Source organism: Balearica regulorum, chromosome 11 (assembly GCF_011004875.1).
Source record: "Balearica regulorum gibbericeps isolate bBalReg1 chromosome 11, bBalReg1.pri, whole genome shotgun sequence".
In the NCBI taxonomy this organism is placed as follows: Eukaryota; Metazoa; Chordata; class Aves; order Gruiformes; family Gruidae; genus Balearica; species Balearica regulorum.
This window is the reverse complement of record NC_046194.1, coordinates 1648756-1668218: the sequence shown is the minus strand read 5'-3', so window position 1 is coordinate 1668218 and position 19463 is coordinate 1648756. Positions and strand designations below refer to the sequence as shown.

Genomic DNA, 19463 nt, shown 5'->3' with positions numbered 1-19463 from the left:
TGGACCCGGGGCTGAACGCGGCCAACTCCATTCAATGCAAACCGCAAATAAACCAAGGCGCACGCAAAGCCCCCAGAGTCTCTAGGTCGTGGTGTGAGCTGCAGGAAGTTGCCCTCGGCTTTCCATCACGGTTACCTGTCCTCCTTGTGCTGTGGGTTCTCCTCGGCACCGGTGTGGTTAGACTCATCCTTCCTCTCCAAAGACTGCACGAACAGGGATCTCCTATCCCACGCAAGCGCTTGGCCAGCCTCTGTGCTAGGGGAAATGGGGGGCATCAGAGCCCCCATCCCTGGCGCCCAAATCCTGGCTGTTCCCACACGCACGCTTGGCTCCTCCTGCCCACATTCACAAGGATCAGAAAATAATCCCGGGCTGCCTCGCCTTCCAGCCGCCCGCGCTGGATCCCAGGAAGCCGGATTCCTTGTTGGCTGGTCAGAGACCCAAGGAAGCGAGCGATAGAAACCTTCCAACACGTTTTTTCAAATGTTTGATATCTGCAATTAAAGGCAAACCTGGGCCAACGAGCAGCAGAAAGAATGAAAAGCGAAGCAGTCCCCTGGCTGTAAGGGTACAGACACGGGGCTTTAGGCTCTCCTTCAGCCTCGCTTTCTCTGTGGCCAGCTGAGGAAGAGATGGAGGAAGGAGGTTGTCGTAGGAAACATGCCACAGAGAGGTATAGCGTAACACATTTATTCAAGAAATGCACACCAGAATCCCACTTACATTACGTACAGAGACTAAAGGTTTGTTCTTATTTCCCAAGGACTCTGCAGTCGTGTCCCCCCTCCGGGCCAGAGCGCCAGCACACCTGGTATTGAGGGGTGGAAGGGGTGGGCTGAAGACCTTAGTGGTCTAGAAGGAGGGGCAGGAAGGACAAGCTACGAGCGTGCCACGTGTTGAGCGGGCTTCCACCTCCAGCACGAGCCCAGAGGGCAGAAACTACGGTGCTGCCGCAGCTGCCTTGTCAGTACAAGGCTGGTAGGTGCAGTTTTGCCACGCTGCCCTGCTTGGGCAGCCTTCGGGCCTGCATGCCAGCATCAGTCAAAGACGAAGGCTCGTTACTGTGAGAGCAGCGGCAATCTCCGTGCAGGTCATGGGGAGGATCGATGAGTTCTGGAGCAATAACTGATTCTGCCTGTGTCCAAGCATGGTCTTCATTTCAGATGCTGCTGCATCACCAGACCAGTATTTGCCCCTGAGGAGGAACATTCAGTGGTGTTGGGTGAGCTCACAGCAGAAACCTGCCCATGACCCCCTCACCCGAAGCAGCTTTCTTCCCCTGCAGCCTTCTCCCAACGGATGACTCTCTCCCCCCTTCCCATCCATCACTCCTGGCTTTCAGGCCACTGTCAGAAACCTCCTGCAAAGAGACAATGGCAGCCCAGGGTCCCCATTCACCCGTGGAGAAAAGGGCCTGTGCGTGTGGAGTGATAAATGGTTTGTCCCCAGCTGGAGACAGAGGGCTGGATGCTCCCCATCAGCCGCAGGAGGGCAGCCCTTTGTCTTGCTCTGGAGGGATGGAGCAGAGGTCGGCCCCCGGTCTCAGGCTTCCTGGCACCTCTCAGTTTGAGGTCTTCTGTGGTGATGCGAGAGCCCAGGCTTCCCGCACAGCCCTCTTCTTGCCATAGCTCAAAGCCTCCCATGCGGCTGGCGTTTGGTCTCCAGCTGTGCTCCGGAGGATACCGGTGCAAGAGTCCTCCCGCCTGCCGCGACGCCTCTGGCGTTATTTACAGACGTATCTCTCCACCTTCCGCCGACACTTCTTGCACACCACGTAGCAGCACCAGTGATACTTGCAGTGACACCTCTCCACCACCTCCTCCATGTAGGCGTTGTAGCCGCGGCCGCAGCACATCAGGTTGCAACTGTCGCTGCCCAGGGAGGTCTTGTTGCACTGCCTGCCGAGGGGAGGATGCACGAGCGGGAGCTGAGGGACCGTGCCTGCCCACCCACGGCCGTGGTGCCGACCACAGCTATCATCTGCCCTGGCCTCCTCCCAGAGCTTACGTGCCCGTCGCAGGAGGTGGCACGAGGCTTCCCCATCCCTCTAAAAACTCCCCCCCCCACGCCGATCGCTCCAGAAAGGAACATCTGGGAAGCACCGCAGACTCCAAGGGCTGCTGAACTGTTCTGGTTACTGGCAGGCAGCACCCAAAGGCTTGCAGGGAGAGGTGATGCTTCCCTTCCTGACTCCTCACTGGATGGATCCTGTGCTGGAGAGCGGAGCTGATGGACTCTGCATAGCTCTGTAAGAACGATATCTGCCTGCCTGCCCTTGGGCCTTAAAGATGCACAGATTTCGCAGCAGTCCCTGCGGTGTCCACCTCTAACGGGGGACAGCCCACCCACCCCAGGTTCCCGCAGCGTGCTCTCAAACCCAGTGGTACAGATACTCCTGAAACAGGAGGCTCAGTTAGAGGGTATTTGCAGCAGTTTCTTACCTATCCTGGGTCCCCAGAGACCCCAGGTGGAGATTCGGCGTGCAGTAGTCAGGAGAGTTGATGAGATAAACCAGATCTGTCCCTTTCACTGGCCTGGCGTCCGTTTCTTTGGGAATCAGCTGCTTCCGGGGCCCTACGAGCCGGTGGGTCACCTTGATGGCTGCCAGGTACTTGGACTTGAGGTCAGAGGCAATTTCATCCAGGTTTGGCAGTCCCTTCCAACAGGTCTTCACCGAACAGGAGCCTGAAACACCATGGCACTTACACTTGGTATCCAGGGAGTCACCCAGCACCTGCAGAGGACAGGAAAACAGATTAATTTGCTTCTGCTTTCTCCTGGTACTCACCCTATGGTTTGATTTGCAAGAGCATGCATGGGAAGTTTCAAGAGATCAAAGAGCTCAGCTGTGTACTGCTGCCTTTAAATGAATATAAGGGGGCAATCAAGGACTCAACCTTGCTTCATCCTCCCGTGTGAGAAGAACCTAACCCTTGGGAACTCCTTGCTGGAGCTTCCAGCGGGGCTGGTGGCTTCCCTAGGCACCACGACATGCTGGCACAGCACAGCCACGTCCTCACCTGGGGAACACGAGTGCCTGAAAGCACAAAACCCCGCAGCTCTCCGCAGGGCTGGGGAGCCCAGCTAGAGCGGAGCGGGACGAACCTCGGCTTCCCACGACAGGGGTGGAAAGAAGTACTGGAAGTACTGGTGTGAAGCGGGCAAATATCTTGTGCTAGTTGTGGAAAGGGTGCGGGGATGTTTGGGAGGTGGGAAGCAGCGGGGGATGTCTCTGCAAACACACCTAACTCTGTTTTAACCCTTTAGTTTCCCCTCTGACTTTAAGGACAGCATCCCAAGAGCCTGACCGGAGTCTACCTCCTTGCATTAGGCACCTCTGCCCCCCAGGCTGTTGTAAGGCGTGCAGCAATCCGAGGTGGGCTCCGTACCCACCTGCCTGCCCACCGCATTGTTATGCAGATTCATGGCCTTGAGCGCTTGTGTCCCCAGTTTGCTGGATTTTAAGGGACTGTCAGCAAAAGCGGTGCCAAGCTGGAGGCCGTAGCGCAGGTTGTCCCCGCAGCCGCCCCATCTGAAGTCCGGCCCGGGGACCTCCGAGGGGACGGGGCCGCAGGAGCAGAGAGGGAGCTCTCCCGAGGTGCAGGCTTGGGCGATGGAGTGCGTGACGGCGGCAGCAGCCAGCGCGTAGACAAAGGCGGATTCCCGGGTTCCTGGGAAGAAGAGGGGGACATGTCCTTCCTCCCTGCCCAGCCAAACACTCCTCTCAAAGAGCTCACAATGCAAATGAGGGTTTTTTTTTCTTTGCAACAGGATAAAACCACAGCCCAGCGTTTTTCTTGTGCTGTATTTTTAACCTTGCCATCTATCATATTATGCTCTCATTATACAGCCTGGCCCCCCTGCCTCTTCCCCCCCCCCCCCCCTTTTTTTTTTGAGCCTCTAGCAGCTCAAAAATGTTTGAAACGGAAGTTACCATCAGTCATCTCCCGCAGATCTAAGTTGCATAGGATTGACGCCAGTGGAAGGGCAGCAAGTTTCTCCAAAACTGACACCCATCAGCTGAACAGCAGCGCTCCACGTTAAAGCGCTGCACGTTAAAGCGCTGCCTGCCTGGAAAGAGACCTGGGGCAGGAAGAGGAACATGAACAGAGCGGACGAAACATCCTTTACCTTTCAGCAGGTCAGGCCCAAAGCTGGGGGCACGTTGGATGGAGGAGCAGTTCCACCTCATGTCCGTGAAAGTCTTCTGGCAGACGCTCTTGGTCTGGCGGGCGGCCCGGACGATGCTGTGCATGACCTCCAGGTTCCTGCGGCACATCTGGAACTGGTCGGGCACCAGCCCGGCGAGCAGCCGGCAGTGGTGGCTTTCGTTCCAGGCCACCCCGCTGCCGCTCTCCGTCAGCCCGCTGCGGGGAGAGGATGGGTGTCAGCCGCGGGGGGGGACCACAGGCACCCCTCCAGGGGCCCAGCCGGAGAGGGGGAGCCCCACAAGGGGGTACGGGGTGGGTGTGGGCATCCCCCCGGGGGTGCTACTCACAGCCACTGGATGGCCGCGGAGAGCCCCAGCTGGCAGAGCAGCGCGGCCGCGGCGGTGGGGCGGCCCATGGCCGGGGATGCGACCGGGGATGCGGCCGGGACCGGGGATGGGGCCGGGGCCAGGGATGGGGCCGGGGATGCGGCCGGGGCCGCCGCCCCCTTTTATAGCCGCGGGCAGCGCGGTCCTCCCCCCCGGGGAGGGGAACAAAGGCGGTTTCGGTGCCATTCACAGCGGGTTAGGGCCGGGGAGGGGTGGGGGTGGGTTTGGGCGGTGCAGGGGGGGTACAGCTGTTACGAGCTGTGACCGTCCCCAAAACAGCACCTGGGAAACAATTAAGAAATGACTCACTGCAGGATGGAGCGGCTCTGCGTGGCGGGGAGCTGGGGGGCATTGGGTCACCCCACTAAGCGTTCAGCTGCCGCACACCCCTTCGTGCCCCCCACAAGGCGCAGAGATGCTGTGCACAACGGGCCCGACACCGGAGCCGTGGCGTTCTCCACCTTTGGCCATCAGATCACGAAGCAACCGCGTGGCTCTGCTCAGAGGTGAACACTCATCCCTGGCTGGCAGGAATCAGAGAGGCAGGACATTAGTAATGGACAGAGGGGGTTGGCACAGGCTGATAGTAATTTCTGGCTTTTTTCTTATTTTCTTTGCAAGAAGCTTTAAAAAAAAAAAAAAAAATATTTTCCTTGAACCAGAAAGAGCAAAAGTCTCAGCCATCTGCCTCCTCTGTCTCCGGAGCCCCACCGGGACAGCCGGGAGGGATTCTGCAATAACCGAGACTCCAGATGTATCTGTGTCCATCAGGGCATGGGCACTGGTCCCACCAGCCTGGAGAGGACCCAGCCAAAGGCTGTGCTAGGACTAAAGCTGATTGAACATGGGAAATCCTGCCCCTGGACACCGACTTCACAGCTTCAGCCCCTGTTCTTACAGACAAACCACCTCACTGACCCACGCTCAGTCAGGCCATCGGCAGCTGCTAGTGGGTTTCATAACTGCAGGGAAAGAGGGTGAGCAGAAGGGGACACGTGCAAGGGCTCTCGGCGTGCACCCCGCAAGCACATTTCAAAGTAATGGGGTTAAAGCAACCTCTCCCTGCTGCGGGAAGGTGCAGGGCTGCAGTGCAACTGCTCCGTCTGCCGCGCTCCGCTCTACAGCCCTGCCCACGCAAACTTGAGAAACAGCCCTAAAACTGAACGCGCCCATTAGAAAGCAGGCGGTCAGAGCAGGATCTAACTCAGCATGGGGCTGTCTTTAGCTTGTCAGCTCTGCAAACCCCAGTCCGTAGCTGGCAGGGGGCTTTCTGTTGCCTTCAGCACCCCAAAGTGCATGGGGGCAGGAAGGACAGCTAAAGAACCTTGCTTTGACTCTGTCACTGGGCTTTCCGGATCAGGACTAATGCTTTGATACCTACTGCTAATTCCAGGCTCCTGAAAGCAGCGTAACCAGCTTCCACAGCAATTTGCCTTTCCAGGCCAAAAGAAAAGAGCTTGAAGTCCACTGGCTGTCTCACAGGCAGCCCAGAGGGGAGTTTGCGTGGTGCTGCGGGCTGACCACGCGTGGGCCAGCGAGGCAGCGCTGGGCACAGGTACCAGCTGCAGAAGTGCCCGTTTTGTTACGGGGACCAGGTTGCAGCTGGTAGAAATGATGCGGCTGGGAAAACGGCGCCTGCTTGGCCAGGGGTTGGTTTGGCGTGATGTTTCCATGGCTCACACGTGCTTGTCACAAGGTGTACTTTTTCTACTTAAGGAAGGGAAAGATTCAGAAAACAAAAGTGCAACCTTGCAGCTGTGAAGACCTGCAGGAACCAGGTGGGCTGATATTTTGCCACAGTGGGAGGTGACATTTAGGAGACAAGTCCAGCTGACACCAGCTTTTTTTGGAAAGTCACAGGTTGAAGACCTCTAGTTTGGGCTTTCACTTTCTCCCTCGCTGTGCAACTTCCCTTCTGACTGAAAGGTGCTTTCCCTTTCCAGGGCCTAACTGGGTGGTTGGTTAGCATCCCCCCCATGACCTCCCTTTGACTTGCTATCATGTGCACTAAAACTAGGACATGCAGCTTGAATTGTTGACCTTCCCAAACTGCTCCCTTGGAATGAAAAGGCCAAGGTGCATTGTGCCGGAGCAATGGCCCATGAGCAAGGGTCCTGCTAGGAAAGCACCGAGGTCACTCCCAAATCCCAAGCAGAGTTACACGAGGCTTAATTAAAGGACAGAGAGAAAAGAGACGCTGTATTCAGTGTCTCTGGAATCAGCTGGCTCTGATCCCATTAACCTTCCTCTCCCCGATGCCTGCGAACAGGCACCAAAGGGCTCCGAAGTTACAGCACGCTCTCGTCAGCTGAGGAATGGTTTTTCAGCAAGGAGTAGCAAAGATACAGGATAAAAGCAAATTCGCTGAGCTGCTCGTCATGCTACGCAGCTTGGATGTCTCTGCAGAAGGCACGTGGAGGCCAGCAAGCGCCATCCAGGGATTTCTGCTTCGGAGAGGTCCGAGTGGGAAGCCTGCCCTGCTCTGGACACCCCGCTGGCTGCATCGCCACTGCCTGGACATTGCACTGTCGGGGTGGGACTCCCTGGTTTAGGGCAAGAGGGGCCTTTTCTCACTGCAACCGGTACTTAGAAAATTGTCCCTGAGTATTTCAGGGTGGGAAATGCTTTCCTGGCTGCGGAAATCAGAGTCCCTGTTGGAGAGGACAAGGGATAACCCAAGTCTGTATTCCCTAAACACCAAACCCCACGTTTTGGTTTCTGTCTCTAAAATGAGAACTAAACTGATTAAAATAACAACAGTCTGCCTATTTGTATGGGATAAGGTAGCAACGAGCACACCCTCTCTTGTAGCACGTGCTGCTCCCAACCACTGCAGACCAAGCATCAGGTACAAGAGTCCTCCAGCACCCGCGGGGGAGCGGGGCAGGTCCTGTCCCTCCGCTGCCCTCTCCAGCCCCGATTATTGCCCCGCGGAGGAAGACGTAAGGGCAAGTCAGACACTACCTAGCACAGTTAGTGCTCCCCAGCTGCGGGATGTGTAACTCACAGCCTGCGGGGAGGTCGAGCAGAGGCATCCGGGCAGACTTCATCCATCCGCAGGGGCAATGTGATCTGCTTGGCAACGCACCGGTCTCCACGGGAGGGATGTTCTGCAGGAGCGGGCTCGCCTGGGAAAGCCTGCCAGGAGAAGATGAGGGAGCGCTGGGACATGCTGTGCTCTTTCAGCCTGAGTAGTCCCTAGAGCATCTTTCACTCTCTAGGCTTCCTTATGGTCCCAGACACAATTCAAGCACCCTGACCATTTTCACAATGCAATTCACCTTTTTTCCTCAGTTTTCTGCAAGCCCCCAGATTTTCAACCCAGCTCAGCTGCTCCCTCATCAGCCCAAAGTCCCCTCCAGCATCCCTGCTATTCATGGAAGCTGCTGTTTGCTTTGCTCCAGTGGTACCTGAGGCTTGGTACTGCCGTCCCGTGGAAGATCAAACTCTTTCTGGCTCCAATCCCGGGCAGCACGTGGCAGAGATGGACCTGATCTCTGACCCTGGTCTGCTTCTACCGAGGGCTCTGCAATGAGAGACAGTCCCTGTTAAGTCCCTGGCATGATGGATTTTGCTTATACGCATCACAGGACCCTGAGGTTTGAGGAAGAAAAGCCCCGTGAAGCAGCATCCACTGTTGGGGCCAGATGCTGATGCTGTGTGGGACAGGGTGACAGCACCCTGGGGTGCCTGGGGCTCTGCCATATGACGAATGGCTGGGTGCTGCGAGACTCCTTAGGGCTGGGGGTAAAGCTGGGGTCCTTTGCCATGAAGTCATCCGTCGTGCTTGCTGAGACCGAAGTCAGACTGGTCTCACCACAGTGACACAGTTCAGCTTTCACCCTTCTTGGCTCAGCTGGGTCCTGCTGGCACTCACCATGCTCTGGAAGTCCCTGATATTTCTTCAGCATCTCACCTTCCCAGTCATGGCTTTTGCAGATCTGTCTCTTACCTGGACCCGAAATCAGATACGATGTCCGCACTTCTCCCTCCTGCTCGCCCAAGCGCTCCTTTCACTCTAACCCCGAGGATTTTGATGTTATGAAATCACATTCTCTGTAAGTTCCCTTTTCAGCCTTGGGGAATGGGGAAATGCCTTGGGCTCTGAGGGGGACGTTACGGGGAAATCTGAGCAGCTTCTGGAAGGATTAGGAACTTTCTGACCAGGAAAAGCTGCTTTTGTCAGTGTTGGGAGGTGCCTGGGTGCTTTTTTGGGCATCATGTGCTCAGCAGGCAGAGGGAGGGCAGCAGTTCACCAAGCACCTGCAAGGCAGGAATTGCCAAGCAAAGGCAATCCTGTGTGCTGGGCACATCTGACCAGACACCTCCTCCTTCTGACTCCAGCCAGAGGGATGCAGGAGCTCCAGTGACTTCCAGTCCCTCCCAGTTACAGTCACTCTGCCCTGGACCTCCTCTGCGGCAAGTGTTCTGCACCCAGCAGCAAAGAGCTGCTTTGCTGGTCGTTGCTCCAAAGTGCCCCAGCGCCACGTCTCTGCTGAGGGATGAGGAGGTTTCGGTGGGAACACAGGCTCTGCTGGAGATGCTAATCCTTCTGGCGTGATTTCTAACGTTATCTCATCGGCTACCTGGAACAGCCCTGCGCCACCCGAGAAAAAAGCGACCATCAGCACAACGAGATCCTGCAGAGGATTTCAGCAGGAGGGTCAGGAAGGTCAGCAGTCCCCTCGTCTCTCCTGAGCGAGACACAAAGGCGGGCAAAGTGCAAGCCCACCTCTGCGTAGGTCTGGGGTTGCTGTCTAGGTGAAGCTGCTCCCCAGCTGGTGGCCCCAGCAGATACTGGTGCCTGGGGCTGTTCTCTCTGGGGCAGGACTTCACACCACCCCTGTTGAACACCCTCCTCCGCGCTGGTGCACCCCATAGGTGCTGTGGCACTCGCACCCCCAGCACCCACTATGGCCGGTGCAGGTCGAGCTTCAGGAGATGGATGGACATCAGGGACACCTGAGCGGGACATGGAGCATTGTCCTGCCATCGCCCGAGCTGTTCAATCCAAAGGTGGGTCTGAGTGGGGTTAGAGCTTCCAAACCAAAATGGACCCATCCTGCACAAGGGGCTGACCCCTTCTCTGCTCTGTGCAGTGTCAGGCCCAGAAAGGAGAGGGGATGTTGCCACCTTCTGGCCAGTGGTTTTGCTTTTAAGGGCCACCATCTCCCCTTGGAGTCCCTGGAGGACCTGCTCTCACCACGCTCCTGCCTGCCGTGTTGGTGCTGCCAAGTCTCACACTGCAACAGGGCACTTCTTTCCACTATTAACCTTGTTGCTTTCAGGCAAACTCCTCCAGGTGTGGATGGCATCTTAGTCTGGGAGCTGGAGGATCTCAGGTGGGTTGCCATAGCCAGTGCGTACTGGGGTCTGATGGCAGCTGGGACAGCGAGACCACCTGGGTTCCCAGGGGGTTTGGGGGAAGCTGTGAGCAACAGTCACCAAAGCTGCTGGAGAGCCGGAATGCGGCGAGGACACGTGCGAGGACGGTCTGGCAGGTGGAGACACCTTGTAGCTTCGCAGGTGCTGGGAGCTGTGACCAGAGCTGGGGCAGAGGGGCTTAGTACCACCGTGTCCCCTTCCTTCGGGATGCGAGGTCACTGTGGGAGCTGGGCAAGTTCCTGAGAAGCCAGTGCCTGCACAGGGAACAGCATCCAGTGATTTGTGACGCCAGTGTCCTGTGATTTGTGACGCCAGCGTCCTGCTCGAGCTTGCTGCCTCCTACAAAAGGTGATTTTTAGCAATCCCTCTTCACAGAAAAGTTTTGCAATGACTGAGTAGTAGGATAAAAAAAAAAAAAGGTTTCCTTTTAAAGCAAAAGCAATCCTTCATTTGATGTCAATTCCTCTTCTTAGCTCAATCCTTGAAACAACCGAGGGTAAGTGCTAAAAATACCCCTTCCCCTTCTGTGTCAGGCTCTCTCTTGGGGAAGAAGGGGGCGCAGGAGGGGGTTCCCAGCCCAGGGGAGAGGCTTTCCTTCCCCAGCCTGCCCACGCCGGAGAGCCACCACAGAGAGAACGTGCAGCCGCGCTGCTGGGGATTCGTCTGCAGGCACGGAGCGGAGGGAAAGGCCAGAGGGGAGCAGGTGAGGAGCAGGGGGGGACATTGGAAAACATCACCCCCCCAACTGCCTGCCTGGTGTTGGCTGCCCTGGGGACACAGCCAGGAGGAGAAAGCTCAAGGAGGAGCTCAGGGGAGGGCAAGGAGAAGACCTGCTACTGGGGCAGGGCTTGCCTGCAAACAGAGCTTGCTCCTGGGATTAAGCTAATTAGCAGAGAAACATGAAGCGGGTCTCCCGGGTGGCCAAAGGTTTGTGTGTCCCACTGTCAGGACTCGGGCAGGGGCCAAAGCAAATGCCTGTGAGTGGTTTGTGACCTGCATAAGCACGCAAGGACCCCTCCCCACGTACCGTCCCAGCTTGCAACAGCTTGTGGCTTCCAGGCTTCCTACAAGGACCTTCCATTGGTTCCCCTTGCCATCAACTTGCCCATTGTCCCCTCAATCCCTTGGGGACCTCGGTGCTCCCCCACCCCACGCTCACCGACCACGTGAGGAGCCACATCCTTTTCCCTGGCAGGCTGTGGCAGGTTGTGATGACACAGGTGGCGGTGGCACACTGTCATGTGGCACTGACGTCCTGGCGAGGAGGCAGGTCGTGCTCCCCAGCCAGCTCCCACCACATCCCAGAGGCTGGGGACGAGATCCCTGCTGCAGGCGGGCGCCTGGGAGCACCCCGTCCCCTCCGGAGGCTGGGGATGCTGGTGAGGGTCACCCTGGGTGCCGGGTGACTGTCCTGCTGCAGAGGGCTGCTTTCCTTTAGCAAAGGCATCCTCCTTCCTCTTTCCGATGTAGTGGCGGAGTCAGTGACCGCAGGACAGGACAGATACTAAGAAGCAGGCTGGGGGTGGAGGGGACCTGCAAGGACACGCTCCTGCCAGCTGATCTCCTCCAGAGCTGCTTCGTCACGATGCTGCTCTCCAGCTTCACCTGGCCCGTGGCTCCCCAGCCTCGCCGCGAGGCTGCTCCCACACCTCTGCCTAGAGACGTCCCACAGCTGGGGCCAGGGACCGCGGGGCTGCACCTGCTTGTGGGTTCAAGCTGTAAGGAGACAAGAGCACGGGGTGACACTCCAGGAGCTGCTGTCACCAGGGCTGCCTGCACCGTGGCAGTGTCCCCTTGCAGGCAGCCCAGAGCAGGCTCTGCAGCACGTCCCGTCCCCAGGGCCGCGGGACGGCCGGGCGGGGGGGATCCAGCTGCAGAACATGTGTTGGCATCTGCACTCCCCCCGCAGCAGCCCTGCGAGCGATGCTGCAGAAGGCAGTACAGGACTTGGCAAGGCAGGGGAGATGCTGGGAGCTGCGTTCCCCATCTGCCCCCTGCCAGAGTCTCCTCCGGCTGAAGGTCTGCGTGCCGGAGAGCCGGTGGTGGGTCCCAGCCTGGCCGGAGCCCCACCAGAGAGGAAGAAAGTGTTATGAATAACACGCCTGACCTCACTAACTAGGCTACAAATTGCTGCCAGGGGAGTTTTGTTGAGTCACGCGGAAGAGGCTGTGGCAGTGAGTGATAATGGAAAGCAGCAGCGGAACAGCCCTGCGAGTGGGAGGGACAGGTGGGCTGGTGGCCCAGAGGTGGCACATGGGGACAAGCCACTGCCACCAGCCTCCTGTCCCATCCCGATGCCGCGTTAGCTAGGAGCACGTTAAAGCCACCCTGGCACGGGGAGCCAGGCGACGGTAAGAGGACGGTGGTTTCTGAGATCAGCCTCATTTGGGAACGCAGATTGCAGCAGCATCAGTAAAAAAAATAAAAGAAACGATACCTTCAGCAGCCGTTCTGCTGCGGTCTGCGCACCAGAGTGGACTTACTCTTCTGTCGGGTGAAACCCAGGGCAGGAGCTGCTGGGAGGAAGACAGCGTTCACTGCTCCGCTGGTTTCACGCCTAAAGCACGTTTTATCTTGCATTCCCTTATAATAGGGTCGGGGAGATTTAGGCTGACCTGTGCTCCGGCTAAACGCCGAGGATGAGGAGAGCTCTCGCTGCTCTGCTGGGCAGGGGCAGCTCGAGGAGCGATAGCTACCAGCCAGCGACCAGGAAATTCTTCAGCTCTTGAAGCAGATGAAACTCTGGCTCTCATCTCCATGGAGAGAAAGGGAAAATGGAGGGGGGGAAAAAAAAAAAAAAAAAAAGAAGTCCTCTAATTCGAGTTAGTTGCAGACAAGGTAATTTCCACATGAGTTAGCAGAACAGCTAGTTGGAAAGTTTTGATAAAATCTATTTTTCTTTGAAAATGCAGATCCAGTGAAATGTGAAGGCTTTCCACTGGAAAGAATGAGTTTTGATGGATTTCTCAACTAGTTCTCTAGAAAATTTGTAAACGGCCAGAATATTTTAACCACCACTGCTCTTTTTCAGACCAAAATTTATACTCCTGCTGCCTTACAGCTTGACATGAAAATACATCATTTTTGGCATTATCACTTTCTTTGTTTGAACTTCAGTAGTCTACAGATCTTTTACCCTCATTTCGGATCACGAAGAAGCTTGAGATGCCAAGACACCCCTGGGATAAGGAAACCATTTCCCCCAAGCTGCGGGAAGCTCAGGCTGAGGAGCAATGCCGGGCGGAGGACGTACCCCTCCTGTTAGCACCGCAGCCGGGTTTCTCTTGACCTGGTGGGTAGCTCGTGCTGGTTTCTGCTGACGCGAACGCGGTTCGCAGGGGCAGGGTCCGGCCAGCCTGGTCGCAGCTCCTCACCCTCTGTGCCAGCACGAGCCCCGGCCAAGCCAAAAGCACGCTGCGTTCCCCGTCACTGGGGGAAGGAGGCATTGCCCTCGGCGCTGACATGGCGTTCTGGTAGTACCCAGGAGACCACAGCCAGGAATCCTGCTTTTCTTTGAATCGGGAAAGCACACGCACATCGATAACAATAATAACCCAACACACCATTTCCCTGACTCGGTTTCCAGACCTTCGCAACCCTTCTTTGGCCTCAGGGGTTCTCCAGGCTTTCGTGTTGTGTTGAGAGCTTCCCTCCCCTGGGCTCTGGCAGCACCCCGTCCCTTAGCAGGGCCAGCAGCTCTCTTCCACCCCTTTCCCCCTAAGCTTTACGTGTCTTTGGGAGCCTTCCCTGCAGGGTGAAACCAGTACCAGCATCCTTTCTCCTATTGTTAGCACATGCTTTAGCAGATGCTCTAATCCCCAGAGAAAACATCAGGCATCACCCCAAGCACCATCAACCCAACCACCAGCAGGGTCGTGACAGGATGACAAGCTGTCAGGTCCCAGCCACGCAGGGACATGACACAGCCTGCGTTGGCAGCGCCTGGCACCGACGCGGTACACGGCATCCCCGCCGGTCCAGCCCTCCGCAAGCCTTAACGCGAGGAGGACGCTGGTGGGAGTCGGTGAAGAAAGAGCAGGACATCTCACGGTGACACACATGGAAAGTACAGCCCGGGAGGGGGTTTAAATGAGGAACAGAGGCCACACAAAATGTACCAGAAACACCCACCAAAGGCAACAGCAGCATTTTGGGCTCCGGTCAGGCAGCCCCGAAGAACGTCCCTGTAATGTCACCAAGGGCCCAGGATGGGGAAGGAGGCTGGCACAGCGTTAGGGACAGGTCGAAGCCGGGCTGAGCTCACCCACCTGCTATCACCGCGCTTCGCGGGCACGCAGGAAAGTGCGTCCCTGCCCCAGGGAGCTCGGGTGCCCCCGAGGACAGGGGACCCTGCTGCGGAGAAGTGCAGAAGTGACTAAGGGGGCACGGTGGCTTCTGGCACACCGTGCTTCGCGCACATTAGCTGGGGACCACGCTGGAGCAGGGGACAGAGCCAGGGAGCGCTGGGTTGGGAGAGGACGAGGGCTTGTGGTGGGAGCGTGGCTGGCACGCACCGGGATTTTGGTGAAGGAGAGGGAGCCGGAGCGAAAAGGGGAAGGGTGCGTGTGGGAGCAGGAGATCCAGCAAACAGCTGCCCTCAAGCAGGACGCTGGGTCTTCACCACGGGCACAGGCTGCCTGCCCACCCCACAGGTCCCTGCAGGGTGGTGGCACACAGTGCCAGGCTCCCCCGCGATGCCCCGGGCACTGGCCGGTCGCTCACTGTGACGAGGCGCAGAGTGTGAGCCCAAAGGGAAACTGAGGCAGGGATGGAAACACGGGGCCATCAAAGGCACTGGGGGTCCCTCGGAAGCTGGGTGCCCATCAAAGGCCAGGAAGCTGCAGCGCCAGCAGCAACGTGGCAGCATGGGGAAGGCATATGTTTTGCAGCAAAAATGCCCTTTGCTTCACAGTAAAACCACGATAAGCTTGAAAGGAAAAAAAAAAAAGTTAAGTAACTGGGATTTTAAGTGACTTCCAAGCCCTCCTGCTCTCACATCCTCTAACCCAACAGGTATGTGGGCAAGTAGGTGGCCTGGGCCAGCTGGGGACTTTCAAGGTGAAACCAGAGAGATGTGAAACACCCGAGGTTTTATTGCAGCCTGATTTTTATGCTCCCCCAGAGCTGGCCCCAGCCCTTCAGGTGCTCAGGGGCACCTGGCTGCTGTCACGGGGGTGCAGCACCACCCTGTCCTGGGGAGCTGGACGTGTTGCACCAGGGCAGACGGCCGGTCATTGTGCGCAGACCAGGAGCATTGCGCCCATCACGCCAGGACAGCAGCCGTCCCGTGCGGCCAGTGTGGCTTCTTAGCACCTTCTCCTGCCGCCCTCCCTCGCTGGGGTCCTAGCCCCCCCAAATTAAACATTGGCTGCGAGCGCACAGATGCTCAGAGGATGCCAGACACACCAAGGACCACGGCTCCACCAGCACTTACCCCCTGTGATGGAGACCAAGCTGCCCCTTCCACCGCAGACTCAGGAGTCCAGGTGCTGGGGGTGGAACATTTTGCACCCACCTGACAGAGCCCGTGACCCAGCATCACCCGGGGACAGCACACACTGGGCTTGCCCCCCTCATTCTTGCCATCTCAACGGGTGAGGACAGGGCAGATTTCCTGCCTGCACCCACAGCAGCGCCCGGGGTCGGTTTGAGCCCAACACCCCCCTTCGGATGACAGCTCGGCGGGAACAGGCAGAGGAGAGGTGGGATCCTGCAGAACCCCCTCCCGCCCCAGCTCTGCGACCCACCGCTGCCAGAGCCACCAGCAGTACCATCCCCTGCCGCTGCCCACTCCTCCAGCACCGGGCTGGGAATGCTTGGGGGAGCAGGAGCAGGTGAGCAGCCATTTAACCGAGCTGTTAAACCTGCTTAACAGGGAAATGGTGACAGCTGGGAGAGCTGGGAAACACGCAGGTGGCACCACTGGAGACAACTCCCGTCCCACAACGAGCATCTGATGGGGCCGGGGATGGGGGGGGATCCACATCAATCCAAGCAGCCCAGGCTTTGGTTTCTTGTCCTGGGTGGTGAGAATGTATGATGGCAGGGCAGGAAACCCACCCGCAATTGCTTATAGTGCGTTTAATTTCTCGCAGGGAACAGAGCAGATGTTCCCTCTCAAGAGGGAGAGGTGGCCCAGAGACCACCCTGCCCAGCCCAGAGCTCAGCACCAACCACGCTCCTTTTATTGGGTTTGCAAAACACGCAGGATACCGGTGAGGGGGGGAGGTCTAAAATACAATAATATAATTAATATTACTAATAATAATTAGAGTTCTGACCACTACAGTTCCTGCTCCCCAGGGCAGGGCTACACTTTGGTGACTGCTGGCCTCGCCTCGGCTGGCTCCTCTCTTTTGGGACAGTGGGGGAAGACCCCAACCCTGTTGCTGCGGAGTCCAGCATGGTCCAGTGACTTCTGCCCTTTCTTCAGAAGGCAGCAAGCCCCGGAGCCGAGAAAGAAAAGGCTCATCACAACCACGAGCAGAGCCAGCGAGCTGTTGCCCTTGGGATGTGGACAAAGCCACCAAGGACTGCTGGTTATCTTGGCTGAGAAGTTCCTGTTCTCGTCCCGGTAGGCGCAGAAGGTTTCGTCCAGGTCCCACACGCCCACGCCGGCCACCCGCAGCGTGTCCAGCCAGGCCAGCGAGCAACAGCTGAAGGGGTTTCCAGCCACGGACATGCCCTTCAGGCTGGGGGGCCAGCTCACGAGCGCCGGCTTTTCCAACGTCCGCAGGTTGTTATTGCTAACATCCAGGCTTTCCAGCGAGGAGCAGAAAAGACCTGTGGGCAAAAGGCTCAAATTATTGCCGGAGAGGTCCAAGACTTTGAGCGTGTCCAGGCAGGGGAGCTCCACCTTGCTGTTGTCCATCTGGTTGCCCCTCAGAGAGAGTCTCTGCAGGGTGAACTCCAGCCCCCCCAGCGCTTCCTTAGGCATGAACAAGTCCTTGTTCCCCGACAGGTCCAGGGAGAGCAGCGAGGTCTGGTTGAAGGCGTAGGGGTGCAGCCTGATAATGTTGTTCTTGCAAAGACTCAGATGCTTCAAGCGAGGCACGTTGTAGAAGGGGGTGCAGGTGTCTCCCGGGGCTGGCACACGAGAGCCCCCTCCCTGATGGCTGCCCTGGCTCTCACAAGGCTGGAGGCTGTTGGAGCCCAGGTCGAGCGCTTCCAGCTGAGGCAGAGAACTGAAAAACCAGCGTGGCAGCACATGGATGGCATTGCCGTGGAGGTCCAGCGAGCGCACAGAGAGGGCGGCACGCTCCGGCGACATGGGCGAGCGGTCGCCGGGCTCCATGCCACCGGCGAGCGACTCCCGGGCTATGTCCTGGAGACAGTTCACAGCCAGGCTGAGGCTGTGCAGAGAGCCCAGGCTGTGGAAGAAGGTAAATGGGAACAGCTGCAGCCGGTTATTGCTGAGATCCAGGTCAGCTACATGCGTCAGACCAGCCGTGGGATGCAAGGTCCTGTTAAACCTCGCCATCTCCTCGTAGCGAAGTACAAACTCCCCTGCATGGTGTGAGCCTGGGAGCAGGGAAGCAATAAGGTTGTTGGAGAGGTTTAAGTGTGTGAGATAATGGGCTTTGGGGAGCTCTGGAAAAGAGAGGAGTCTGTTATGGCTCAAGTCGAGCACTTGAAGCAGGTAGGGCTCCGCTCCCTCCTCCAAGACGAAGAGCTCCAGGGCGTTGTAGCTGAGATTTAAAACTCGCAGCTGCGTGAGGCTGAAGCCAGAGATACAGTGGAGGGAATTCAAAGCCAAGTTCACCACCTCCAGCTCTTCCAGAGCCTCAAAAGCTCCCTCCTCGATTTCCATGATGTAGTTGTTGCTGAGGTCAAGCTCGCGCAGCCATGGCGTGCTCCAGAAGATCCCTGCCGGCAGCCTGGTCATCCTATTCCCGGAGAGATCGAGCGTCCTCAGCCTGGTGAGGTTGCTGATGTACCAGCCTGCCATGTGGCTCTCCAGGTTATTTGCCGACAGGTCCAGGACCTCTATATTCCTGAGCAGACGAAAGGCTTGCCCGTTAGCGACGTAATTGCGGTCCAGATGGTTCGATCCCAGGAGGAGAGAGCGCAGCTGGGGCAGCTGAGCCAGGGTCGTGGCTGACACGGCTTCCAGCTGGTTGAAGCACACGTCCAGGTACTCAAGCTGCCCAAACTCTGGCATGCGGCTGCTCGATAGGTTTTGGATGAAGTTGTTGGAGAGCTCAAGGTACTTAACTCCTTGGCCAAGCTCCTTTGGAAACTTCCGCAGGCCAGCCCCTTTGCAAGATACCTTCGTGGGGCTCTACAGAGAGAGAGGAGAAGCCGTCAGCACGAGAGGGGCTACAAACCACAGCTCCAGCCAAGCCAGCTGCTGTCCGAGATGGGCACGAGCAATGTGGAAATGAGCATTGCTACAAACCATGGCTCCCCGCAAGCCTGGGATGGGAAGGAGCCACACCACCTAATGCCACAGCTCAGAGACAAAGAACTTGTCCCCAAGGTTAAGGTGGGCTTTCTGAGACTCTGGCCGATACCACTGAGTCATTTCTGATGGAGCAAGGAGAAGACTTAGTCTTTCACCCCGCGAGCCGTCCTTCCAAGATGGGCCCAAAAAGTAGCGTAAGCACTGAAGATGCAGCAACCTGGTGGGGCAAACCCAGTGTCTGGAGGCCACTGGGACAGCCCAGGGACTGGTCCAGAGCATCCCTGTCCTGTCTGGGCAGAGGAAGGGCCACCATCCTGATTTCCTCCACCAGTTTAGAATTGGGAGCCTGGACGCGGAGCGGTTGGTTTCTGTCGTACCCACGAACGTGGCGGGGGGTGGGGGTACGACAGAAACCAACCGCTCCGCGTCCAGGCTCCCAACTGCCTTGGTAACATCCGTGACCACCCTGCAGCAGGGACTGCTGGAAGGTGCCGCCAGACCGGCTCGGAGCCAGGAAAGCGGAGATCAAAGCTGAGATGGTTAAAGAGATGGAGGCTGGAAGGAGGCGAGAGAGATGCACTGTGCAGAGGGATGCTCGCAGCCTTGTGGGCTCGTCGGAAAGCAGCCTTACCTGCTGGCACGGAGCGGTCCTGGACCTCGTCTCCTCGTTAGACTGGGCTCTGAGAACAGACGGGAGCAGCCAGAGCAGCAAGCATCCTCTTTCAGCCAGTCGGTGTTCAAACAAGAGCATGTTGGGCTGCGGGCACTTGCTGACCCTGTCCTGCTCCTCCAGCGCTCTCTGGCAAGCTGGGCAGGAGCCGGGTTCTGTATAAATAGGTTTCAGGATGGGATGGGGGAAGGAGATAATGCTTGTGGGTGTTTGTAGCTACGGAAGTGGGAAAAGAAAGACATAAGATTGCAGAGGGGGAAAAACAGGACAGAAAGCCACAAGGAAGGGAAAGAGAAACGGCAGGATGGGGAGGAGGCAGGGCTGCACCGGCGCTCAGGTGATCGGCTGGACCGACCACCGAAACGGAATGCCGGGAGGCAGCGGTGATGCTTGGGATAGCTGCGAGGTCTGGGGGGAGTTCCTCCGGGCTGCTGCATGGTTGCCCAAGGATGCGTTTTGCTGTAGCT

General features: G+C 57.6%; 3 protein-coding genes and 1 long non-coding RNA gene across 4 annotated transcripts in view; 1 reads left to right on the top strand and 3 right to left on the bottom strand.

The window, feature by feature from the left end:
* The window catches only part of LOC104641987 (transcription initiation factor TFIID subunit 9), a 189992-nt gene that overhangs the window by 99991 nt on the left and 70538 nt on the right, over positions 1-19463 (top strand). The gene's annotated exons all lie outside the window — the stretch shown is intronic.
* Positions 1027-4360, bottom strand: LOC104641184 (protein Wnt-11b). Its single transcript, XM_075762926.1, has 4 exons — positions 4132-4360; positions 3394-3671; positions 2442-2734; positions 1027-1898 (listed from the first exon to the last, which is right to left on the bottom strand). The coding sequence occupies exons 1-4, from the start codon at positions 4277-4279 to the stop codon at positions 1724-1726; spliced, it is 894 nt and encodes a 297-aa protein (XP_075619041.1). The 5' UTR covers positions 4280-4360; the 3' UTR covers positions 1027-1723.
* On the bottom strand, positions 7476-9214 carry LOC142603289 (uncharacterized). The gene is made up of 3 exons (XR_012837178.1): positions 8490-9214; positions 7948-8063; positions 7476-7675 (listed from the first exon to the last, which is right to left on the bottom strand). It is a non-coding gene; the product is annotated as an uncharacterized LOC142603289 (long non-coding RNA).
* LOC104641927 (transforming growth factor beta activator LRRC32) lies at positions 16212-19118 on the bottom strand. Its single transcript, XM_075762928.1, has 2 exons — positions 18958-19118; positions 16212-18203 (listed from the first exon to the last, which is right to left on the bottom strand). Exons 1-2 carry the CDS (start codon positions 19075-19077, stop codon positions 16233-16235), a joined length of 2091 nt encoding a protein of 696 aa, XP_075619043.1. The 5' UTR covers positions 19078-19118; the 3' UTR covers positions 16212-16232.